The sequence below is a fragment of the Myodes glareolus genome, chromosome 11 (genome assembly GCF_982192425.1).
Source record: "Myodes glareolus chromosome 11, mMyoGla1.1, whole genome shotgun sequence".
Lineage (NCBI taxonomy): Eukaryota > Metazoa > Chordata > Mammalia > Rodentia > Cricetidae > Myodes > Myodes glareolus.
In genome coordinates, this window is record NC_142036.1 from 56,082,639 (window position 1) to 56,109,118 (window position 26,480).

Sequence of the window (26,480 nt, forward strand, 5' to 3'; positions counted from 1 at the left end):
TTTACCGGACGTAGGCGGCGGCCGCAGCGGTAGCGGCTCCCGGCGGCGGGCGGACCATGGTCCTGGCGGGCGGCCCCCGGCGGTGTCGCGGAGCCGGTTGACTTCCCGGGAGGAGCTGCCCTGCGAGTGAGCGGCGGCGGGCGCGCTGAGCGCCGCCAACATGCGGCGGAGCTTGCGGGCGGGCGCGGGCGGCGGAGAGCCGAGGCGGAGGCGGCGCCGGCCCGGGAGGCGGCGGCGGGCGGCGGGCGCGCGGCCCTAGCGAGGCTGCTGGGGCAGCGGCGGCGGCGGGGCGGGCGTCGTCGGCGAGGATGCTGTCCCGCAAGAAAACCAAAAACGAGGTGTCCAAGCCGGCCGAGGTGCAGGGCAAGTACGTGAAGAAGGAGACGTCGCCCCTGCTGCGGAGTGAGTGTCGCGGGGCGGTGACGGGCGGGGGACCCGGCGAAGCCCCGGGTGGTGCTGGAAGACGGACTCTAGGGAATGCATGGCTGTGCCTGCTGTTGGAGGAAAATAAAGTGCTCCGGCCGGCCGGGGTGCTTGTCCGCTGGGTAGGTCGGGGCGTGCCCGGGGTCTGCGACCATTGTGGTGACAGTCGCCCGCGCCCTAAGTAGCCCACACTCCAGGCTGGTCTCCTTTGCCCTTCGGCGGGACACAGACTTATAGCCGCTGTCCAGAGCCGCCTTCTGTCTCAGAGCAGCCCCGCCACTGAAGTGTTCGGAGTAGGTTTTGCTCCTAAAATTCCGATAAAGCAAAGTACTCAGAATAATTTCTGCCCTAGCAGGCAGGTTACTAACTTTCTTCCCTCCTCTTTCTAGGGTATGTTCCGTCTGTTTCTCTAGCTTTTCTCCGTTTCCAGTAGTTGACTTTTGAATTTTTCAACTTGCACGTCTTGGGTTTTGGTTTTTTTTTTTTTTTTTTAGATTTGTGTGGATTCGGAAGTTAGAAGAGAAGGAGCCAATCCTTTGGTTCTCCTCATTCTAGGAGCTGGGCCCCTTGTGTTAGTAACGTACGTTTCCTTCTTGGAAGCTGGTAGTAACCCTGTGACTTAAATTAAGCATTACCTCATATTGTAATTGGGAAAGCTCTTCGTAGTATTTGCCCAAGATCTCGGAGGAAGGGGTGGACAGCATTATTTTTTCATTGTGACCATGTGTGGAGCCTTCCAGGTTATGATACTAATTGTAGTGTTGGATGACAAAGTTGGTCGGGTGGGTATGTCAGTAACTTGAAACTTTATTTGTAATCACTTGTTTTTCTTTTTAGCTTGCTTTTTGCTACAAATAAAGTTTATTAAACATTTCTTGAAATCATGCAACATGTTGATTTTTTGAATCTTTCAGTGAATACTTGATACAGTTTCTGACGTCGACTGTTAATTATTCCAATGTTAGGATAATCTAGTGTTAGCCTCTGGCACCTTCCAGTATCGTTTACTTAATGAATTCAGAAAATGTGCTCCATATCCAGGTTTTCTCCTGTTGTTAAGGCATTTGCTTTCTATTTAAGAAAATCTGAGCTGTTCAATTGCTAATTCTGTTTTCAGCAATCCATTGTCTTGTTTTGAGTTCTCTGTTGTTAAAGGAGCCATGGTTCCAGGCTTACTGTTTTCAGTAGATTGAACATTTATGTGCATCTCTGGAATCTGATGATGTTATTTTGCAGTTTCCACACTGAACAGTTATGCTTTCTAATTTCGATAATTGTACATAGAACTGGGTAATTCTGAGAACAGAAAGACAGAACTATTAATTTAAAAATCTTTTAAAAGAAAACTGCTTTGTTTTGGAGAAGCATTTTTTTTTATTGTAATGAAACTTTGTTTTCATGAGGAAAGATTCTTGGCCATACTAAAATCAGATGAAAACCAAACTGTAGTCATACGTGATGCTGGTGACTGCATTGATTTGTTAGATAATTTTCAGCCTTACTGACATTGTCTCATATTATGTATGGCAATAGCTGAGCTATACATAGCACATTCATGCAGATTATAAATTTATTTGCTAGGGAAAATAGTACACGTATTGTCTTTAAATTTTGTTTTCTGAAGACCTTGTTATTTTGATATAAACAAATAAAGAAGAGTGCTTATTTACTGAAATGGTGATATTCTTCGTTTGATTGCAGATCTCATGCCTTCGTTCATCCGACATGGTCCAACAATCCCCAGACGGACTGACATCTGTCTTCCAGATTCAAGCTCTAATGCTTTCTCAGCTTCTGGAGATGGAGTAGTTTCAAGAAACCAGAGTTTTCTGAGAACTCCAATTCAAAGGACACCTCACGAAGTACTGAGGAGAGAAAGCAACAGACTGTCTGCCCCTTCCTCGTACCTTGTCAGGAGCCTGGCAGATGTTCCGCGCGAGTACGGATCATCACAGTCATTTTTAACAGAAGTTAATTTTGCTGTTGAAAATGGAGACTCTGGTTCCAGATACTTTTATTCAGATAACTTTTTTGATAGTCAGAGAAGGCGGCCACTTGGAGACCGTGCCCCAGAAGACTACAGATACTATGACTGCAACCATGATCTCTTCCAAAGAATGCCACTGAATCAGGGGAGGCACACTTCAGGTAACCCGACATCATAAATAACACATTGGTTTATACTTACTGATATTTTAATTTAAAAGGTGATCGTCCATGGATTTTCTTGGAAAGCAAAAAAAAAAAAATTCCATTTTGCCATTCTTGCTTCTGCTTGCTTGCTAGTGATTTTTAACCTACAATGAATGGCAGAATTCTGTATCTGTTTACTGTGCCATCATATTAAACTTGGTGCTTATCTCAAGACCATCTTGTCTGTTAACACTTGGGCTTAAATACATGAAAAACTTAATGTCTCTAGTTAAATTGAAATTAGATTTAGATTTGGTAGAATGAGAAAGGGAAGTCTGTAGGTGAATTGGTCTTAAACCTCGGAAAGGAAAAGGGAGGTTGAATCGACTGTGCTAGGTATACATTGTGGGCAATTGCATGCTTTGTGATCTAGCACTTTTTCTCCAAACCTGATTTTGTAGTCAATAACTGTTTCTCAGGTTGATCAGAAGGCTCACCAAATGGCTAATTATGTGTAAAACATGCCGTTTTTAACAGGCGGGAAATACTGACTGTGATGCAGAGCTGCACTTGGTTTCCCTTCTGACCTGTAGGTGCTCCTCCAGGAGTTGAGGGATGTGGCAGCTTCGCTTGATTCCTAGAGTGCTCAGTTACTGTAGATGAAGTGGTGCAAGCTACAAAGAAAACTTTTCCCACCTAGTAAATTGTAGGCTCTAAATTTGGCAGGATAAAGATAAATGTGTGAGACTGATTGGCTTTTTAACAGCCACACTTCTAATAAACTGACTCAACAATTTGGAATATAACTGTTTTGGCCATAGGAAAATTATCTTCATTTAATATTAATTATGTGTCTAGCATTTTCTTGATCTTCTTGGGATACCTTATTTAGGGAGACAAAACCAGCATATACATACACAATAGTCCTGGAACAATTAGTGGCTATACTTTGTATTACTGGGCAGTCAGAAGAAAGATGGTATAACTGGAATACTTGCAGGAATATACGCTCCAAGGAGCAGATAGAATTTGAAGTAGCCTTTGAGCTTGAACTTGACATTAACAGGGTAGAAGAAAGACATGTTAGGTGGAAAATTGAGACTACCCATTGCAAACAGAATAGGGTGTGTTTACATTTAGGAGACTATATTCTTACGTATTTTAAGAAATATGATGTAAGAGGGAAATGGAGATTCGTGGCCCAACAGAAAGCTGAGACTTGAAACAAAGAAATCATACACATTTCAAGGTCAAATGTCTGGGGAGGTGGCTCGGTGGTTAGAAGTACTGGCCGCTCTTCAGAGGACTGGATTCATTTGCTGGTACCCACATGGCAGCTCACAATCCTTTAGCTCTAGTTGGGGGGATTTGATACCTTCTTCTGTCCTGCAGGCACTAGGCATGCAAGTGGTTCACTGCCCTCAAGATCTAAAAGAGCATCAGATCCCCTAGAAGTGGTTGTCAGCTGCCATGTGGGACTTGGGAACAGAACCCAAATCTTCTGCAAGACCAGCTAGTGCCGTTAACCTCTGAGCTATCTCTCTAGTCCCCAGTGGCCAATATTTTAAAACAAATTAACGAGACCCTACTTCAGACATTGGAAGGGACAAAGGAAAAGTAGGACACACCAAATTCATAGAACAGGGGCCCTAATAGAGCTGGAGAGATGGGGGAAAAAGAAGAGTCAGATATGGTTAGCAAAGCACGCTGGTACACAGGATGTGCTAATAAAGGAAATGAAGCGAGCTCCGAGGTTTCAGATCTGGAGACTGATGACAGAGTTTGCCAGCTGAAGGAGAGCAGAAGTAACAGCTGTGTTTATTGTTAGTGTGGACCTGCATTTCTCAACCTTCCCAATGCTGCGACCTTTGTAATGCAGTTCTCATGTTGTGGCGACCCCAACCATAAAGTACTTCTTTGCCTCTTCATAGCTGTAATTTTGCTGCTGTAATAAATCGTAATATAAATACGTATGTTTTTGATGGTCCTAGGTGATTGCTGTGAAAGGGTTATTTCACCTCAAAGGTTGAGAAACATGGGAATAGCTGCTTTGTTGAGTTCTTTGCACTCACTTTCCCATGTGTATGGCAGCATCAGTGATAGCTCAGACGGGTGGATTGTCCAGTTCCAGAGATCTGGCCTGTGAAGCGCTCCAAAAGTCAAAGGTTTTTGAGCATGAACATGACACTATACTGAGGCAGTTTTTTTTAAAAATAGTTTTGCGTGTGCGTTCATGTGGGTGTTTTAAGACACAGTCTCACTGTATAGCCTAGGCTAGTCTGGAATTTACTATGTAGCCCAAACTAGCTTCAAACTTGTTAGTTTGAATGATCTTCCTGCCTCTGGCTTCCTAGTGCTGGGATTACAGGAGTAAGCCCTCATAGTTCATTGCCAAAATGACAGCTGCACAGAAAATACTATGTGAAATTATCTTCAGACTGCTTTTATAAGAGAAAAACTACATGAAATTGATGTTCAGACATGGGGCTCTGTCCAGGATATTATACTACACCAATTCCAAAATCCAGAACTCCATTGTCACAAGCATCTGGATAAGGGAAACTCTACCTGCAATTGTTTTATCCAGGCTTTCTATATCTTATTTTCTTGTTTATTTGGTTAGTTGGTTTTTTGAGACAGGGTTTCTCTGTGCAACTTTGGAGCCTGTCCTGGAACTTACTGTGTAGGCTAGGCTGTCCTCACAGAGATCCACCTGCCTCTGCTTCCCGAGTGCTGGGATTGAAGGTGTATGCTACCACTGCCCGGCTAACTTTCTGTCTTTTAAATATGGAGAAATGAAATACCAAGTTGAAATCTCACTTTAAAATTCTGATTTGTAAAGTATCATTGAGGAAATGGAACAGTCATACATGTTTTTTGTGATGAAGGCAGATTTTAAAACAATTTCCCAATCACAGAAAGTACAAGGTCTGGGAGATATCTCAGTCCCTACACTGTCAGCTGAGCAAGCATGAGGACCTGAGTCCCATCACTAGAGGCTTGCCAGGAATGGTGGCCTGCTCCTGTAACCCAGCAGTGGGGTTGAGGCAGAGATACATGGATCCCTGAAGCTCATTGGCCAACCAGCCTAGCTGAAACCATGAGCTTCAGATTCACTGAGAGACACTGTCTCCAAAAATAAATTTAGAGAGCAAGTGAAGAAAAGGCCCCTGATCTAAGCCTCACAACATGAACGTGTACCTGTGTGCATGTATACACAACCACAGTATTGTATGTGCACTATATATGCAATACACATACAAAGAAAGTACAAGTTAATTGGGCATTTTTCCAAATAGAATATTATCTTAAAAGTAACTGGGTGTGGTGGTGTGGACCTTTCATCCCAGCATTTGGGAGGCAGATCTCTGTGAGTTTGAGGACAACCTGGTCTGCAGAATGAGTTTCAGGACAGCCAGGGTTACACAGAAAAACACTGTTGAAAAATAATTAAAAAGTAAGATTTGATTTTAGGTTTTAACCAACATTTGCTTTTACTGTAAGTAGACTTCCTTCCATTCTGAGTCTCTTGTGTTTAAAAAAAAATGTCTTTTTTTTTGTTTGTTTTTGTTTTTCGAGACAGGGATTTTCTGTGTGTAGTTCTGGCTGCTCTGGAACTCGAACTCGGTATGTAGACCAGGCTGGCCTCCCGAGTGCTGGGATTAAAGGTGTGTAAACACCAAGTGGCTAATTTTTAAAATTACATCTGTCTTAGTTTGGGTTACTGTTGATATGATAAAATACCATGATCAAAGCAACCTAGGGAGGAAAGGTTTATTTGGCTTACAATTTTATATCATCGTCAAAGGAAGTGAGAGCAGGAACTCAAAGGACAGAAACGTGGAGGGGGAGCTGAGGTAGAGGCCATGGAAGAGTGCTGCATGTCTGGCTCAGCTTGCTTTCTTATAGAACTCAGGACCACCAGCCCAGGGAAGACACCACCCATAATGGGCTGAGACCTCCCCCATCAATCACTAAGAAAATGCCCTACAGGCTTGCAGACAGCCGCCTCTTATAGAGAGGCATTTTCCCAACTGAGACTCCCTCCTTTCTGATGACTCTAGCTTGTGTCAAGTTGACATAAAACTAGCCAGCACAGCGTGTTTGTGTGTGTGTGTGTGTACACGTATACGTCTGTGTACAAACTTGCAGGAATTGGTTCTCTCCTTCCACCTTGTGGGTCCTGAGAATCAAACTTAGGGCTTAGTAGGAAGTACTTTTACCCCCAGAGACCAGTGGATCTCTGAACCTTGCTGACTGGCCAGTCTAGCTGAATTGATTAGTTTGTTCTAAACCTGTTTTTATAAGGTTTTAAAGATCACTAAAGAAATAAAAATTATAAGAAATTAAACTGAAAGTTTATTATCAGAGTTTATTTAAAAGTACTAAATTTGTATTCAAGTAAATGTGCAAGCATTTGTTAACTAGAATCACCTTGTGGAAGCTGATACAGCTTTATCTTTGTCAAGCAAGAGAAGCAGCAATTGTCTTAGTTCAATTTCTCAGCATCCTAATATGACACAGAATGTGGTATTTGGTATCTGTTACTGTGGTACTTATGGAACTCAGCATTCCAGAATCCATTTTACTATCTTTAGGTACTGAATTTGGAAACCAGAATTTTTAAGATTTGCACATGTTAAGTCTTAGGCAGCTTCCTGGTTGGTAAGGTTTTTGAAGGCATACCCAGTGAAGCTTTGTAAAGACAGAGTATGGGTTGATCCTTCCTGGAAACTCTTGTCCTTAGCTTGTGAATGCTTAGTTTATTTATATTTAGTTTATTTATATTTGTACAGTGCAGCCATACAAATAGAAGCTGTTTATTTACGAATAAATGTCAGTTACTATTTTCTGACACTAATTTAAATTATGAAAGGCTGATTTTTTTTTTTAAAGTTGTAGCTCAGAAGCTGAAGCTCTTTTTTCCATACTGATTAAAATTGGTGGCTTGCTTGTTTTTCTTTGAAGAGTATAATTGATATTTTGTTGTTAAGATGATATGGTTAGTAATGTTCATCATTTGCTCCTACACTGTGGTGTTTGGTAAAATAACTCTGGAACCTTTTTTCCTTCATGTGGAATGATAATGAATCTTTTTGCTGGTGTTCCTCATGGATGTGGTATTGTGTGCATCATCCATGTGTTAGGACTGGTTTCTCTCTTTGTGATGTTAAGTTAGGCCATGGTCTCCCTGTCAGCCTGGTTTACTCACCCTGGACTCCACCAAACTTACCTGTTGGTTTTGGAAGTCATTAGTGATCCTTTTTGTACAAACAGTATCATTTCTTCCGATTTATTAGTTGGAGTTCTAAAAGAGTTTTCTTTTATAAGTACTTTGATGGTTATTCATGTAGGAAAGATGGGGTAAACACTAGATCTTTTATTTACGATTTTTCAGAGTAATGAAGTGGTACCCCAGCCACTTCCAAAGATAAGTAATGATTTTTTTTTTAACGGGGCATCTTCATGACCTAATAGATAACTCTTTTAATTTCAAGATTTGTTCCAAGGTTTAACTAGGTTTTTTATTAATATCCATCTCCTGTTCCAATATACATTCATGTCTCTGTAGCCTTCTGTGGCCTCTGCCACTTTCTCAGTTATTTTATTTTCTGTGGTCCTGATGGTGTTGTTGCGTTCATGTTAGACATTTTATAGAGCCTCTCAATATGACTTTTATTGGATATTTTTCTCCTGATTAGATTGAGCTTATTTTACTGACTTTGAGAGGTAGAGGATGAAGGAGAGAAGGGAAGAGACATGGAGAAAGAAAAAAAAATCTAGTGTGTAAAGAGGTACACAATATCCTTGTGCTATTCCTATGGAGGATTTCTCCACTGTACTTTACTCTTTTACCCCCTTCTTTCTTTTTTCTTTTTTTTTTCTTTTTGGATGGGGGTTGCTAACACTAATGCACTTTGAAGAGGGCAAGTATATTGCGCTTTCCCTGTTGGGGTGGGGATATGTAATCTGTGCAGTTCTTCTGTAAGTATCCTCACATGTGAATTTTTCCATTAAGTAAGTTTTCTCTCCTCTTTTCTCATTTTGTAGTTTATGTCATACCTATATGTGTTTATTTTATAATTTGGGTTGCAATGTGATTTTGAGTCATTTGTTGTCTAAGTTGTTCCAACTTTGAATATTAGAAATTTTTGAGATGACTTCCATATTTTACTTTTTAATAGTTCTGAGACTTCAGAATGTTAAGCACACGTGATTGCTGCCCCCAGACTTGGGAGAAGTTGTTTTTTCATCATGAACTTGTAGATTTTAGTTACTATATTGCTATAGTGGGCAGTTCTCTTGTTTGAACTGCTCCAGGTAGACACTCATCCCATGAGATTAGTCTCCATTGGTCTTCTAATGTGCTAGAGTGGTTGGATGTTTCAGACTTACAATCTGAATTGAATCTCATTGATTCAATGAGCCCTCAAGGGACTCTTGTTCCTTTTCTTAGGGATTAGCTTCATAGTATTGGGATTTGCTGGTACTGGATGGATTATTGCTTCCAGAATTCTCAGTGTACAAATCTAGGAAAGACATTTGGGTATTTGTTCTAGAAACAGTTTCATCAATTTGTACTGTTGTATAATGTTTTACTCTTTTGGCTTTTTGAGGGGCCTGCCACCCATCTCTCAAATCACACAGGAAGGCTTATTCTTAGTTATGACTGCCTGGCCTTAACTTGGCTTGTTTCTAGCCACCTATTCTTAAATTATCCCCACTACCTTTTGCCTCAGGGCTTTTATCTTTCTTACTCTGTGACTGGCTGGGTGGCTGGGTGGCTGGTTAGCCCTAGTTTCCTTCTCTCCTTGTTCTCTTGCTCCTCTTTCTTCTCCTAGATTTCTCCTTCTCTGTGTACTCTGTGCCTGCCAGCCCTGCCTATCCTTTCTCCTACCTCGCTATTGGCCATTCATCTCTTTATTAGACCACCAGGTGTTTTAGACAGGCACAGTAGCACAGCTTCAGAGTTAAACAAACGCAGTGTAAACTAAGGTCACACACCTGAGGATAATATTCCCCTACATTACACTATTGGTGATTTAAGTGAAGATCCTAGATATTTACTTTTTGCTTTAAAAAATTCATTGTAGAACATATGAAACATAAAATTCACCATCTTTAAGCATGTTGAGTGTTGCTGTGTGATACTATATTTTATATATTCACATTGTGTTGCCATGCTTGCAGATATTTTTTCATACTGAAAATAGTTTGTTACAATGACAATTCAAATGCAACTCATTTGTCCACCTTTAATCCCAGAACTCTGCAGACAGGGGCAGGCAATTCTCTGAGTTTGAGGCCAGTCTGGTTTGTATAGTTTAGGCCATCCAGGGGTACAAAATCATTCCTATCATTATCCTTCCTTCTAGAAATAACCAGTTTCATTTCTGTTGTAGTGTTACATTTTAATATTTTATGAAAATAGGTATAAATACATGTATGTGTGCATATACTTATTTTTTCTCATCTCTATTGATTTTTTTTTGGTATGTTTTACTCTAAACTCAGTAACAACAAACATTTGAGTTTAGGTGGGTTGGATGTCAGCTGCAGCTCAGCTGTGTGCTTCTGACTCGGGGCCGCTCATGAAGTTGTAGGGCTTCATCGGGGCTATAACTACCATGTCCTTAGATACATAGTTTAGAGACTACTCCTGAAGCTGGTAAAAAGAGGCTTTAATTTTAGCTGGAGGCCTCAGTTCCTCATTAATGCACTATTTATGACATTAAAGCAGCTGGTTTTCCCAAGTGGTCCAAGGGGAAGCACATGAGCTTGGCAGGGACAGAAGCTGTATGGTCTTTTGTATCTTAGTATCACAAGTCATGTACCACCCTTTCTGCCATAAACTATTGCTCACAAGGACAGGTGAATACCAGGAGCCTGGGACGGTGGGGCCCATTATTGGTTTAAGTATGACTATAAAAAGGAAGCATATTGCCTGCACTTTTTCACTTCTTTGTTTGGGGAGGATAGAGAAGTGGAAGACAGGGTCTCTCTCTCTCTAGTCCAAGCTGGCCTAGAGCTCCTTGTGCAGCCTAGGTTTATCTCAAACCTGTGGCATTCTTTCTTCTCCCTAGTGCTGGGATTATTGGCAAGAGTCACCATGCCTGACTGTCTTTCTACTCTTAATCTCTCAGGGTAGAAGAAGTAGAGAGTATCTTCATGTGTGGCTGTGCAGCCCAGCACTCTGCTCTGACCTATGCATCCAGTAGTATAATCATCTACTTTGTCAATGTTGGCTCATTTTTAGCCTTCTATAGACTATGCTGCAGTGACTAACCTTCTGCATTTACCACTATGTTATCTGTTAAGTGAATACAGTTTTTAAAATGCCTGCCAATAACCAATATTTATTTATAAATTTATATCGCATCCTTTAGAATTTCAGAGTTTAAATAGAAGTATACCTTAATTTTATTATTTCTTCTAAATTATTTTTTGTTGTTGCTGTTTACACAGATACTAAAATGATTGAAAGAAACACTGTTCTTCTAATCTGAGCAGGGGATTCTGACTCTTCAGCATATTGTCAGTATAATTTCAGAGGAGCTGAAAAATAAGTGTATTGCCATTCCCTAAAGTTAAACATTTTGCTTAGCCAAAGATATAAAATATCTGGTATATATTTTAAAAACACATCACTTAAGTGGAAACTTGACTTTTTGATTTTTAAGAGCCATTATAAGTATTGTATTTCATTAACTCCTATTCTAGTTGTGGTCAGGCATGTTGACTGTATGACTTGCCTTGATAATCTTACTTAATAATTCTAGGGCATAGCTAGATTAAAAATTAAAAATCTGAGAATGGGTTTACAAGCTTATTTTTTTCTTTCCTTTTATTTTTTAGATGAAATGTCAGATCTTAAATCTTGATTGAGATTTTTTTTCTGTCTTTACTTTTCCTTTAGTTGTGTAAATATTTAAGTATTCCTGTGCCCTGGTGACAGAAGATTCAAACAAACCAAAACTTGTATTCATTTCAAAATCCAGTTCTACTTTCTCCTGCTAATTTAACAGTAATGACTAATGCTGTGAAAATTTTATACTGAGATAATCATAATTTTTAACAGATAATTGAAAACTTGTTCCATTTTCTTTTCTCTTCAGGTATTGGGAGAGTTGCTGCTACATCTTTAGGGAATTTAACTAACCATGGATCTGAAGATTTCCCCCTTCCCCCTGGCTGGTCTGTGGACTGGACAATGAGAGGGAGAAAGTACTACATAGATCACAATACAAACACAACTCACTGGAGTCATCCTCTTGAACGAGAAGGGCTTCCTCCTGGATGGGAACGCGTCGAGTCATCAGAATTTGGAACCTATTATGTGGATCACACAAATAAAAGGGCTCAATACAGGCACCCCTGTGCCCCCAGGTAAAGTAGCTGCTTCATTTCCGACTTTCTGTTTGGAGAGCATCCTGTATTAGATTTTGGTCTATGAAGAGATAAGCATCTTGAAGCTTGAGATTTTAAATAGTTATTTCTCGAATTGATATTTATCCTAGGAATATTTTAGTAATGAATGATTTTAATAATTAAATTTTAAAAATATTTTCTCTCTGAGAAACCTGAAACAAATGTCTTTGTGATCAGATTCCAACTAGAAGAGATGCCAGAAGTCTTTTGTTGTAGATACCCAGAAATTAAAGTTAATAATCATCTGTTTGTTCATCTTAAATTCCCATCAGGTAGACCCACCTCCTAGTAAGTCAGAATATACTTCAAAACTTTGACATCATCTTCTTGTTTTTAGTCAACTTCTGACACAATTTCATGTTGGAATGGAACAGTCTAGTTTCTTAGTACATACAACCAGCAATTCTTGGGCTGTTCTGAATGATACTTTAAGCCTTGTGTTATCTAGTATAGTAGCCACTTGTCATGTGTGGCTATTGAGCAGTTGAAACTTGGTTAATCCAGTTGAGATTGCTGTGAGTGAAAAATAGACACTGTACTTCAAAATACATATAAAACTGTATTAACTTAATAGTGAAGAAACAAATATTTCACATTAATCATGTTTAAGCTGCAAGAACTGAGTACTAGTGGTAAAATGCCATAAGCACATTGATAGATACTACCTAGGGTCATCTGACCTAGTGCAATTTGTTGGTTATGATGGATCATAATTTTAAGAAACATTAAATTCATGAGAATACATTTTAGAGTTACCAAGGCTAATTCCAAACAGGATTAACATCAGTGTGTTGCTTTAAAGATTTTACATTTTTATATTTAGTGACTCAACCTTGAAAGTGTTTTTTCCAATGATTTACATTTGGTAGCATGTAGCCAGCTTTATTGAGTGGCTTCATGAAGTTGTTGAAGAACTGAGCCCGTGGGTGTGGTCTGCTGTCCCACAGCAGCAGTCTTCCAGCCAGATTGAAAAGGCCACCCTCTTTCTTGCACCCGATATTATTGTAACATGTTGATGGTTTGTAAAGTTTTCCAAACGATTGTCCTCTCAGAAAGTCAGCACTCAGAGTTCAGAGTAGCAATAATATCAGTTGGATCATATGACAGTCTTTATACAGAACCTGCAACTCAGACATCAGTCCATTAGCTCTTGGGAAAAGTCATCTGTGATAAGAATTTATTGTCCACTTTTACAAATCAGGAGGTAGAAGTAAAGTACAGTAAGGCAGTTCTCCCACATTTCATACAACTTGTAGATGATTAAAAACACAGGCTGGGCACGGTCACTTACACCTTCAGTCTTAGTACTTGGGAGTTAAGGCCAGCGTGGTCTACATAGAGAGTTCTAGATAGGGCTGTATATTGAGATCTTATCTCAAAACATAGGCATATTTGATTTCAAAGCATATGGTATCAATTACCATTTCCCTTTGGACCCACTTATTAAAAATGTTGAAGATATAATTACTGCAATTTTCATGTTATCTTTAAAATGATAGAGTTGGAGCAATGACTCAGTCATCATGAACACTTGCTTTTTCAGAGGTCCTGAGTTTGGTTCCCAGAGCCGCTGTCAGGGGTCTGTATGGTGGCCTGTAACTCTAGCTCCAGGGTATCTGACACCCACTTCAGGCCTCCACAGGCACTCCACTCCTGTATGTGTGTGTGCGCGCACACACACACACAGACATGAATATAAATAATCTTAAAATAAATGGACCGTTAACCATAGCATAATCTAGACCTTATTTTAATGCCAGTTAAGCAAGCAGTGACCTTTTTTATATTCACATCTTTTATGTTTAGAGGCAGATTCATTTGTTTTGTCTTCTTGCCTGAAGTAGCTCAGTCTGGTGCCCCAGAATTCACTCTGTAGCCTGCAGGTGTTGAGTACTTTGCACCTTAACAAACTTCAGTCCTGTACAACTGTTCCTCCCCGCTCAGCTTACACAGGCTGTTAGTGCTAATTGAAACATGATCCTTTTTAATTCTCTATGATTTAAAGTAGGCTCTAGGCAACTCACAGTTGCTTTCCTAACCTGGCACAGTGCCCAGTCCTGCTGCACTATATACCCCAACCTCACCTTTTCAGTTAGCAGGAAAGAGAAAACAATTCTCTTTTGTTTTGAGAAAAGTTATAGACCTTCCCAATGTATATGTTGGCAAATAACGAGTTATTTGCAGAAATCTGTGCCTATAATATAAGCCTTGTATAAAGGTTAAAACTAAGACTAGCCTTTTTTCACCTTTGAAGCTGTCCTTAAAAAGAATGAATACAACCAGAAGGAATGTCTTGAAATAGGGAAGGTTTAACTTGGTTTATGTTGTTGTTACTTGTTTTTTTAGATTTTTGAGTTTTATTAAAATTTCACATGAACAAGAAATTGGAAATACAATCACATCAAAGAACAAACTATCATGGCTTTGATATATAAGCCAAATAAATTTTGTAGAGCAGACTTCAAAAATGTCTGAAATTGTAACAATTTAAAAATGGTTGACCTGCTCTAGGGATGCTAATTGTACAGACATAGCTTATTTCCAATACAGAAAGCCTTAAGTCTGTTCGATTTCCTTTCTTAAGACTACTAAGGCAGAGCACTAGCTGTACCTTTATTTACAGCATACTTCCTACACTCATGAAATCTGTTCCGAATCCAGGAAAATAAAACTGTCCAAACCAAAGGTTCTGATTTAAAGATTGTATCGAAGCTAAAATGAAGCCTGGAACAATAAAAGCATTATAACCCCATAATAAGTGAACTCTGCGAGCCCAATAATGTCCAAGAGCATTTATGGAAAGAAGAAAAAATAAAAGGCCTGGAGTATGTACACAATAATGATTTCTTCACCTGAGTACAATTGGCAGCAAACTACTACTTCCAAGACGAAACAGTTAAGCCAGTTTTGTTTTGAAGAATGTAGATCTAGAGCCAATCATACCCTGCAGTGTCCTTTGGGGCTCTCACTTGTCTCCTTCCACTGTTGCCTCTAAATATCCTGATAAAATTCTTGGTCGTCATTTTTGTTACCATAGCTAACAGAATAGTTAGCACCTTGCTGATCTGCTGAGCTCTAGGTTAGGAGCACCAGTTCTGTTGGTTGTTGGCCTGAGGACACCTGGAGTCAGGCTGGTTGTATCCATCTCCTTTTTTCCTGCCTCCTACATTGCCCCCTCAGAGTCTCGGGTCCCACAAGGACCGTGGCCTCTCTGCTGTTCCACACGACCCCCTCTGCCACTTCTTGAGTCTCTTGGTGGTCATAAATATGCCCCCTTGTTGTTGTTGTTGTTGTTTTTTGTTTTTTTGTTTTTTACTCTTTTACTCTTTGGGGGCCCACCATCCAGCTTCCAAATAATCACACAGAGACATATTACTTATAACTGCCCAGCCTTAGGTTGACTTCTTTGTGGCCAACTTTCTTAACGTAGATTATTCCATCTACCTTTTGCCTCTGGGCTTTTGTTTTTCTCTATTTCTGTATTTCTTTTACTTCTTACTCCATGGCTGGCTGAATAGCTGGCCCTTGAAGTCCTCCTCTCCTCCTTTTCTTGCTTCTCTATCTTCTCTCCCCAGATCTCTCCTTCTATTTATTCTGCCTGCCAGCCCTGCCTGTCCTTTTCTCCTGCCTTGCTATTGGCTGTTCAGCTCTTTATTAGACCAATCAGGTGTTTCAGACAGGCAAAGTAACACAGCTTCACGGAGTTAAACAGATGCAGCATATCTTTGCATTCCACAGCATAAACAAATGTAACACATCTTAAAATAATATTCCACAACACCCACTCCCCATGAATAGCTAGTTCTACCTCATAGACATGGTGCTCCCGGGCCTCCTTAGTGGTGGGGTAACACCTTACCCTCTCCCTCCTCCTCTTCCTCTCACTGCATAATCATCAGCATAGCCGCAGTAGGGATCTTTGTATCCTCTACGATAGCTGTGATAATCATAACCACAGTAATCATCGCAGTAGTATGAAAGGGTAGATATGGAGGGCAGTCATATCTGCCCCTCCCCTCACCATGGCCTCAGCATCTTATTTGGAGTAATCATCATATGTAGCACTTCTGGAGGCCTAGCCGGCTTGACACTCTTTCCTGTTCTTCTCTGGTGGCTTAGCTGAGACGTTTCAATCCTTCCCCTTCTGCTGCTTTTCCATTCACTTCAATCATAACCTCAAGAGTAGCTCTTCTGTTTTCAAAATGAAGAAATGCATAATCTTTGACTTCTTCATTCCAGCTTTCCAAACTCAGAAAATGACTTTTCCAATATTTCTTCCATCTTTGTAGTAACCAAGTTTTCACAAATAAAACTTCACATTAGCCATGACTTTTGAATCTGGTTCTTCACAGGGTCAGCCCATTCAGCTGTGATTTAGTCAATGTCCTATTGCTGTGAAGAGAATATTACCCAGCCACTCTTATAAAGAAAAACATTTAATTGGGGCTGTCTTACAGTCCCGAGGTTTAGTTCATTATCATGTTGGGAAACATGGTGGCAGGCAGACGCAGACATGGTGCTGGAGAGGTAGCTAGCTGAGAGTTCTACATCTGGATCAGCAGGCAGGAGGAAGAGAGACACTGGGCTTGTCCTCCTAGTGACACACTTCCTCCATCAAAGCCACACCTACTCCAACAAGGCCATATCTCCTATAGTGCCACTCCCTGGTGGGACCAAGCACTCAAATCTAAGTCTGTGGAGGCCATACCTATTGAAAACCACCACAAATTGCTAACTACATCTCCCCATAGTTTAACTTTTCCACTCATCCTCATTGTCTGGCTTATGCGCTGACTTGTGATCTTCATTTTTTTGTCATCAGGTTGATGATAGAGAATAATGTCCACCAAACCCTCTGTAAAATCTGTGACTTTACTAAACTCTCCCAGAATGGTTTCTTTAGTCATATTCTTTGGAAAGTCTGTTGTTTGCCACAGAAATGCACACTCCCAGGTGTTTGCCAGGACAAATTTCATAGCTCTCACACAGTTTAACTGCTGCTGGGGCAGCTTCTTTCCCCAGAAGGTGAGAAACGCATATCCTCTGTCCTGACCAGAGTGGGTCCATCATGAGACAGAACCAGATAGATCTATAGATCCCAGTAGGACCAGCTTTCTTACAAAGGGATACCAACTCATCCACACACAAGTCTCTTGAATTTTACCTATGAAGACCTCTGTTTCAATTCCATGTTGCACACCTGAGTACACACTGTCTGGTGGGGGGCCACCATACTTCCTTTGTCCTGTGCTTACATTCAGAGTATAAACCATCTTCTCAAGCAAGGCCTTGACCTTTGCTTCATCGGACTCCTTTGTGGACTCTTGCACCTTGTCCTGGTTCTCTCTTTGCTTTAGGTCTTCATAATTCCACATAAAAATGCACTCTTGTATAAAATGGTGAGAGAAGACTTTTGGTTTGGGCTTATGCCACAGAAAATCTTTGTCCCCTGAACATGAGATAGTGCATCCTCGGACTACTGTAGTGTAGACAACGCCTTCTTCATTAAATTGCAGGAGCATTGGTTGCACTTTTATCAAGATCAACATATGCTGCCAGCCCTGTTTGAAACATTTCATCAAGCCTTTCTGCCACCTTCTGTGGGAGGCCTGCCTCTATCAGTGTCTTGTAGTATTCTGTGTGAGCTACACTGGGAAGTATTCATGGGTTCTTCCTCTTTTAACTATTCTGCCTGGTTAGCTATTAAGTGTTATTCCTTCATATCTTAGCTCAAAGCATATAGGATGAGGATGGGGTGGGAGGCATCCCCATACCTTGGCACCTTGGTCTCTTGGCTCAGGTAACTCTGGGATTGGCACCCGACCCTCAACCCACCCCACGTCCTTAGGAGCAACCTAGTTCTCAACATATCCCGTTCGTGTGTAGGTCAGGCCTGACTGCCAACCGAAGTGCTGGAGTTGGGAATGCAGAGAGTGGCCGGGTGGGGGCGGGGGCAAGGAGGATCTCTGTGCCAAAGGGCCAGGCACCAGAGGGGCTGAGGAATAAGTAAGGGAGAGAAGGCACCTGGGTGGGAACCAGGCCCAGGGTTTGAGGCAGGCTGCAATAGAAGCTGCCTCTAGCCCATCCCTATCCACCCCACCCACCTTAACTTGGGTGTTTATCTATTACTAGCAGCATATCTGCTTCCAAAAGATGATGGAGTATATGTCCGTACGGTATAGTTAAAAAAAATACTCATACCCTTATAGAAAGTTCTGTTAGGTGGAAGATTTTGGTTTGGCCAAAAAGCACATTAAAAAGCCTTAAAAGTTGTATAGTCATCATAATTTCTGACCTAGGTGAAGGGCTTCTGTTTTAATAAATGTGAATTCTTTCTTCTCAGTGTCCCTCGGTATGATCAGCCTCCTCCCATCACATACCAGCCACAGCAAACTGAAAGAAATCAGTCCCTCCTGGTCCCTGCAAATCCTTACCATACTGCAGAAATTCCTGACTGGCTTCAGGTTTACGCCCGAGCTCCAGTGAAGTAAGTGAGCACACAGCACCAGTATCTTTGGGGTCTCTTAACAGGCTTAAGAAGTACCATGCTTAGCTGGGCAGTGGTGGTGCCGACCTGTAATCCCAGCTTTTGGGAGGCAGAGGCAGGTGGACCTCTGAGTTTGGGGCCAGTGGGGTCTACATAGTTCTAAGACAGCCAGGGCTACACAGAGAAACCCTGTCTTGGAAAAAAAAAAAGGTAAAGAAGTATCATGCTTTTCTTATAATATTGGACTTTTATGTAACATTTAAGAAAGGCTATCGGAGCTTACAAAGTTTGACTCTTTGACTAGAAGTCAGAATTCTTCAGAGATGTCTGAATCCTCATCACCTTGTGTGCAGACCTCCAGTGATGGATACGTCAGAACGCTAATGTGGGCAAGCTTAGTATTGTTGTTTTCTGTTACATTTTTATAAGATTAACATGTAAGTTGATGTAGTATTTATATCCTCCCCCCACCCCACCCCCAAAAAAAAACCCAAGGTAAGAGCTTGACATACTGAGGAAACAAAGCAGAACACTCTTGGAGATTAAGTTCTTTGTTAGGAATTCTGAGTTTATTTCAGGGATATCATAAGTAAATTAAACGACCTGAATGGCAGCAGTTCTGGGAAATGCTTGAGCTAACTGTTTCTTCGTGCAACTCAGTTCCTGTTCATGAGGAGTTAGGTTGCCCAGAAAAGAGAGTATCCAGGTTTTTGCAAAGAAATCCGTCTAAATTAGTTAAGTTTCCGTCCAGTGCCAGAGTGGAAGGGAGGTCTAGGAAGCTGTCCTGAGGCTCTGCTGGTCCTGGTGCCCACCCAGGACGGCTGCTTGCAGTCGCTACTCAGTATCTTTTTTTTTTTAAGCCATATATATTTTTATATTAGATAGATAGTCCTTTTGGAATAAAATGGCAAATGTACCCATTAGATATAATATAAGTAATTATTGAAAATAAATCTAGAGTTTGTAATTAATGCTTGCTTTTGTCTGCCCTGCAGTGACTTTTGAGATATGACTTCGTAACATAGGTACATGACTTTTTGTGTTTACATTCCTCGAAGAATGGACATTCACTCTGAAAACTGTAATAGGATGTGGATTTTGGAAATTACAGAACCACTATAGTCTGCAGTTGATATTAATGGTTGCCCAGGTCTAATATTAAAATTGATTCTTAAATAGATGGGCAATCTTTAACCTGAAGCAATATTTAACACCTTTTTCCCCTTCCTTAAAAATAATAGTGTATTTGGAGCTGGAGAGAGAGCTTAGCTGTTAAGGCCACGGGCTGCTCTTGCAAAGGCCCCAGGTTCAGTTCCCAACACCCACACAGCCACTCTCCACTGTCTGAAATTCCAGTTCCAGGGGATCCAGTGCCCTTTTTTGGCTTTTGTGGGCACTAAGCATGCATATGGTGCACAGACACATCGTGTGGGCAAAACACCCATGCACATAAAAGTAAATCTCAAGTTAAAAAAAGTTCTCAAATTAAAAAAAAAATGTACTTTGGGTGGAGAGAGGGCAGTTAAGAGTGTTTACTGCTTTTGCAGAGAATCCTGATTCAGTTCTCAGGAACCATATAGTAACTTAAAAACTGTCTAAACTCCAGTTCAGGGCATCTGATGTCTTCTCCGGCTTTCTCGGGTACCAGGTATGCACACAGCGCACATACATGCATGCAGGCAAAGCATTCGTACACAGAAAATGTAAATGAATTTTAAAAAGAGAGGGAAGTGGAAAGGAGTGTATTTAGAGCCACGTGCAGTAGCACGCTCCTGTATTCCCAGCCACTGAGGACGGTGAGGCAAGAGGATACCCTGAGCCCAGGAGGTCAAGGTCAGCGTAGGTCCCTGGCTCAAAACGAAAGAAAGTATCTGAATGGCAAGTTTTACTAACTCAAGTATTTTTTAAATAAAAGTTTTACTTATAATACAACTGTCTATAAAAAGTACCAGTTTATTGTTGTAAATGCACATTTATGTATTTTATGAACCCTGTTTTATGACAGATATGACCACATTTTGAAGTGGGAGCTCTTCCAGCTGGCTGACCTGGACACATACCAGGGAATGCTGAAGTTACTCTTCATGAAGGAACTGGAGCAGATTGTTAAGATGTACGAGGCCTACAGACAGGCTCTTCTCACTGAGTTGGAAAACCGCAAGCAGAGACAGCAGTGGTATGCCCAGCAGCATGGCAAGAAGTTTCTAAGTTAACTTTATCACATCCCAGTTTTGTAAGAGCTTTAACATATTTCCAGATAAGTGACTGCAAACAAGTACTTTAGTTAATAAAGGAACTCACTCTTTGGAATTAGAAAATACTAGTTTTACATATATTTTGTTACCAAAATTTCTCTTTTATTGAACCAAAAAGCAGTTTTATCATTTAAAGAGCTGATATGGTATACACTTCCAATGCTGTCTATTGAGAAGCTGCTTTGACAGTTTTGAGAAGGAGTGCAGGAAGAGAGCAGCATCGTAACCAGGTGCTGGCAAACAGTCGTTCTTCCTGCTGGCGGAATACACCCTTCTTGTGCAGAAAAGGGAAGAGGGTGAGAACTTAATTGTGGTGTGAAGTACTTTCTGGAATAAGGTGGATCGGCCATTCCCATGGGTGTGCTGGGACCTTTATTGTGATGGACTTGTATACAAAGTGTGTGGTCATCTCCTCCCCCTCCTCCCTACTGTAAGGGGCACCTTTGCAGCGGGCCATAGAGCCTTTCAGCAATACATTAAACACAAAGCCTTAGCCTGTGTGGGGAAGGCGTGTGCAACTGTTACTAATACTGCTTCCTTCCCTTGAGCCAGAGCACAGAACTCCAGTTAGCAAGGCTCCGGTGAGACACAACACAGGCTTCCTGACCACACACAGCACACTGCCTTGCACCAGGCTGGGCTAAGTTGCCAAAAATGACAATCAGGGATCCAGTAAGAACTCTTGGTCACTTGTAAGTTTTATATTGTCTTTTCTATCTTAGAGAAGTATTTGTCATAAAGGTTTAGAAACAGGCCATTCTTCCTCATTTTTCTTGCCTTTGGCTTATAAATTTATGGAACTTCCAGCTGTAAATCTAGAATTCTGAGTTTCCTAGCTCTTCAGTTGTGCTTACAAGTGTTGTGAATATGTATATATTTTAGTTTAGTTTTCCTAAATTTAAGTACTCCTTGTTAGAAGTGAGTTTGGATTATTGATAAAATTTTGTGTTTGATTTTATATAACAAGTTATTAAATATATTTTTGTGGAAACCGTCTGATCCTTGAGTCATAATTTGGTGTTTTAGAGTCAGTACGATGTTTGGTGCTTTTCTGTTCAGAAGGCCCAGCAGCCAAGGAAGCCTTACGGTGAAGGGGAAGTTGAAGTGTGACTGGTGGGAAAGGGAGTTTACTGAGCTGAAGGCCAGACTGATGCGAAGCTGATGAGCTGCCTGTCTCTCCTGTCTCTATGATGTTTTTGTTGACCACTACTGACAATTAATGCCTGTTTGGGGACTCCCAGATCGGTGAGAAGCATTATCTTTCTCCCGTTACTACTTTCCCCTCCCACCTTGTTTCTTTGTTTTCAAGACAGGGTTTCTCTGTGTGTTCCTGACTGTCCTGGAACTCATGGTGTAGACCAGGCTGGCCTCGAGTTCACAGAGATCCACCTGCCTCTGCCTCTCATGTGTTGAGATCAAAGACTGTGCCACCATGACTCACCTCCCACCTCGTTTTTTATTTTCTTCTAAGGGGTTTGGTTTACTTAATAAAACTCCATACAGATTTCAGTCATTAGAATTAAATTACAGACTCACTGGTTTACATGACTGGAAGGAGGCTGCAGACAGCAGCACGTGCAGGTAAGCTCTGGATTTGGGGAGGGAGGCAGGATGGTCACAGTTAAAGGCTGGCCTGAGCTGCAAGGCAGAACTGTGTCTAAAAATATAAAACCATAAAATTAAACTTTTTTTTTTTAAACCAAGTCACCGGAAAGAACCTAACACAATTAGCTCATGTTTCTTAAGTTGGAAATGGTATTAGAAATAGTGTATGGTCATGCCATCCTAAACACCTACACTTCTCATGAAGTGGTATCAGAAAGGAAATGAATCTTGAATTAAAGGAAATGAATCTTGAATTAAAGGAAATGAATCTTGAATTCAAGCCACATCAGCACCCCCAGATAGTTCTAGAGTCAGTAAGCATTTGTTTTACTGTTAGGAACCAGAGTAAAGTTTAATAGTTGACATATTAAAAGAATAAACCTATGAAGAATACATTTCTGATGTACTAAATGAAAAAATAGACAGTGCAGTGAAACTCAAACACATACAAAACAATTTTTGTGCATTTTTGATCAAGAGATTTACATTCTATATTAAGTCATAAATATAAAAGAAACTGTATAGTTTTTGGTAAAGCAACTTTTAAGCTCTTAAATATATTTCAAGAGCCTCTGGTATGTATAAGATTATATAGATTAAATCAAGCCTGCTGAGTTATGCTGTACTTTAACAAATAGCTATGCAAAATAACTAAAATTTTCTATAGAAATTAAATGAGCATATCCAAACCTGGAGTGCTATCACACAATACTTAATTATAACCCAGAGTAGAACTTAGTAAAGTCAAGCAAAACACATCTATTGTCCTCAGATTTACAAATACCTGAAATGATAACAGCATATTTTAAGAAAAAAAAATCAGGAAACTGCACATATTAACAAATAACCATGCATACATACATCTGCTTATCAGTCACTGGAGTAAAGAACCATTGGAGTCCTCGGGTGTGTTGCTTTCACTCTGCTCAGAAGGAAGCACTTTGAATGTTTGCATGGAAACAGAGACTTTGATAGCTAAGTGGCAAGTGGTCATGCACTGAAATCGACTTAGATTTTCTTCTTTTCCGGTTGCTCAGTGGGCTCTGACTTTGGTGCAGGAAAAGCTTGATGATAAAGGTGTCTGTGGGTTGCTGCTGCACTATAGAGCTTGTAGAGAGCCTGGGATGTAAGAATCAGGGTTACAAAACAGTAAGCACACAGGTATAACTTTCCCCCGCTCCCCCTATAGTACTATATAAAATTCAGCATGCTGAAGTCATATTTTTAAAGACATTTTTGTATATGGTGTATGTATATATGTACACAGGTATGGCTGAAGGGCAGAAGTTGTTGGGGGTCTTCCTCTATTGCTCTCCACATTGTATATGAGGCAGGGTCTCTCAGCAGTAAGCTTGCCCAGAAAATTCCATCTCTACCTTCTAAGCATAGGGATTGTAGGTGGGCCACCACATCTACCTGGCATTTAAAGTGGTTATTGGAGACTTGAACTCAGGTTCTTACCCTTGGGTGGCAAATGGTTTACCCACTGAGCCATCTTCTGAGTTCATCCTGAACTGATATTCTTTATATCATCCTCTATCAAACACAAACCTAGGGAGGGCTGGAGAGATGGCTCAGCAGGTTAGAGCACTGGCTCATCTTCCAGAGGACTTGGATTCAATTCCCAGAATCTGCATGGTGGTTCACAACTACCTGTAACTCCAGTCCCAAGGGACGTGACGCCCTCTTCTGGCCTCCACTAGTTACTGCATGCACATTGTATACAGACTTGCATGCAGCTGAAACACTCACACTGACCAATAACCAGTATCTTAAAATGTAAAGTGTTTTCAGTTCTCTGGCATGTGTGACTGGTTGAGCTTCCCGAGTTCTTACTCTCTGACTGCTCTTCCTTTGTCTTAAACAGTTCTGATCGCAGAGGGAATAAAAGAAAGGTGCTGAGCCCCAGCATCCGCCTCGCTCTGCTCCCTGCCTGCGACAGCCTTTTGCTTCTACCACCATGCCTTCTCTGTTGCCATCTCTTCTTAAACTGAGCCAACTAAACCTTTGCTCCTGCATGTTTCCTCTTGTCCAGTATTTGACCACGATAGGAAAATTAAATATGCCATATTAGAGCTTAAAACATGAAGTTTTCTACATTGGAACTAAATCAAGCACTCTTTAATGACACTTCTATGCAAATTAAACCCAACATAATATTTAGGATATGTTAAACAGTCATACAAACATTTTAGAGAAGTATTTTCAAAGATAATCTATAATGTCAGTTATAAAGTAGGAATATCACATTTACAAATATATGTTTTAATTTAAAAATGTTAACTTACCTCATTTGTGCTTCCCTGTGGCAGAGGCAATTTTAAAAGAAAGAAAAGTATTATATCTTGCTTAATAACATAATTTTCTTCATTTGCAATACCAATTGTGAGCATTAAGAACAAATACTCCTGAAGATTTTTCAGTTTAGATTCCGCATTTTATCAAAATATTTTAAAGAACCCAAATCTGTATTTCCGATAGGTTTTAACATTGTGTTCTACCAGGATTGTGAGGTTCACACAGATAACCTGTCTTTAGCCTTGAGAGACTTTGAGATAATGAGCAGCTGGGGCCCCAGAGGCGCTGCAGTCATTGCCATGTGCTCTTACCAGTTTATTTCAGCTTGGTTGAAGGCACATAGCTCATTGGTTACCCTTCTATTGTGAAGTACAGAGAAGTGTGCTCTTCATGCTGGGGCTGGGGGCTCTGATACTATTAGCTACCTCTAGACTACAAATGTTCAAAGGCTTAAAGTGTACAAATGTATGGAGACCTTTAATAAGAAAGTAAAAACACCGTTTACCCACATGTTTTAAATACTAAAATGCCTACTAAACAGTCATGTACGACATACTGTACTTAGTAGTTCATATCGTGCCATGTTGTAAAGTTTTAAAGAATGGGCCCAAGTCATCTTCACTTGTGTATTTCTGATATCGAATGAAACACTAATTACACAATGTGAGCAGAATTTATCTGAGGAAAATGAAAAGAACTCTTACCTGGTCCCACAAGGCTGCGGCTACCTGGTCGATTACAGCACCCAGCTCTCGGTACTCTCCAGAGTAGCGGATGTACGCCCAGGTGCACAGGGTGATGAGGGTCAGTCCCATGATCATGTTGCACAAACTGGCTATGATGTCCAGCCCAATGAACCCAGTCACACCAGCAATCACATACGTGATAAAGATGACGACAAACAGTGTGGCTGGGGTGCGAGCTGCATGGAAGATATTTTTGCTATCATTGTGCTTGATATACTGGATGTAAAGTTCGTCTATCTCGCTCTCCAGCTGCTGCAGGTACCGCCGGCTGAACTCCTCGCCGCCCATCTTCTTCACCCCTCGGAATAACTTCACAGATTCTTCTTTCAGCTGCAGGTGCTTGCTCTGCAGGTCGTTAGGGGCCAGAAATGGTTTGTCACCACCACAAATCTGTCAGAGAGAGAAGTGTTGGTTTATGTATCAGGGAGTAAATGACCAGCTGTACCCAGAATTCTCACTAGTAGGTGGCTGTCTCAGAGCACGCTGGAATTGCTGCATAGGATGATGAATTCAGTGGGAGACTGCATTCCCTTACCCTAGTGATACTTCACGGCAAAGACAGTGTGAGCGACCTGCAGTTCATAGACTATTACAGACACTACAAAACCTGTCAGTCACTGACACACACTGTACTGTCCATCATTACTTTAGAGTTTATTTCTACTTACTAGAAGTTCACTGTAATATAGTATTCTGTTATCCTAACTACAGTCTCATACCTCTTGCGTTTATGTTTTTGATTGTATCAGGAAGACAAGTTGAGTGAGTGACCTAAAACATCTAGGTTTATCTAAGTACACAGTGGTGTTTGCATGACAAAATTATTTGATGATGCATTTCTCAAAATACAGTCTGTCAAGCGACAGAAAGAAGGCTGCGTATGTGTTGCCAGTTCAAACTGCCCCATATCCATGAGGCATGACTATGAAAGGTGGCGGGTAGAATGGCTTATATAGGATTTTTGTTGTTGTTTTGCTTTGTTTGGGGTTTTTGTTGTTTGTTGTTTTGTTGTTTTGTTTTTCGAGACAGGGTTTCTCTGTGTAGCCCATGAACTCACTGTGTACACCAGGCTGTCCTCGAACTCAGAGTTCCACCTGCCTCTGC

General features: G+C 40.9%; 2 protein-coding genes and 2 pseudogenes across 5 annotated transcripts in view; 1 reads left to right on the forward strand and 3 right to left on the reverse strand.

Annotated features, from left to right (window-relative positions):
• Positions 1–21,718, forward strand: Sav1 (salvador family WW domain containing protein 1). The gene is made up of 5 exons (XM_087911786.1): positions 1–402; positions 2,125–2,571; positions 11,673–11,943; positions 18,329–18,472; positions 20,478–21,718. The coding sequence occupies exons 1-5, from the start codon at positions 309–311 to the stop codon at positions 20,683–20,685; spliced, it is 1,164 nt and encodes a 387-aa protein (XP_087767912.1). The 5' UTR covers positions 1–308; the 3' UTR covers positions 20,686–21,718.
• On the reverse strand, positions 15,795–16,336 carry LOC146892380 (heterogeneous nuclear ribonucleoprotein R pseudogene; annotated as a pseudogene).
• Positions 16,359–17,365, reverse strand: LOC125387883 (heterogeneous nuclear ribonucleoprotein R pseudogene; annotated as a pseudogene).
• Positions 19,020–26,480, reverse strand: part of Atl1 (atlastin GTPase 1) — a 74,540-nt gene continuing 67,079 nt past the window's right edge. For 3 of the 4 annotated variants that reach the window (XM_087911784.1, XM_048415447.3, XM_087911785.1), the window contains exons 13-15: positions 25,335–25,766; positions 24,621–24,635; positions 19,020–23,451 (exon numbers count right to left, since the gene is read on the reverse strand). In XM_087911784.1, coding sequence (XP_087767910.1) covers positions 23,341–23,451; positions 24,621–24,635; positions 25,335–25,766 — 558 coding nt within the window. In that variant the 3' untranslated portion in view covers positions 19,020–23,340. The remainder of the gene's footprint in view (positions 23,452–24,620; positions 24,636–25,334; positions 25,767–26,480) is intronic. The other variant, XM_048415448.3, reaches the window with a different exon arrangement.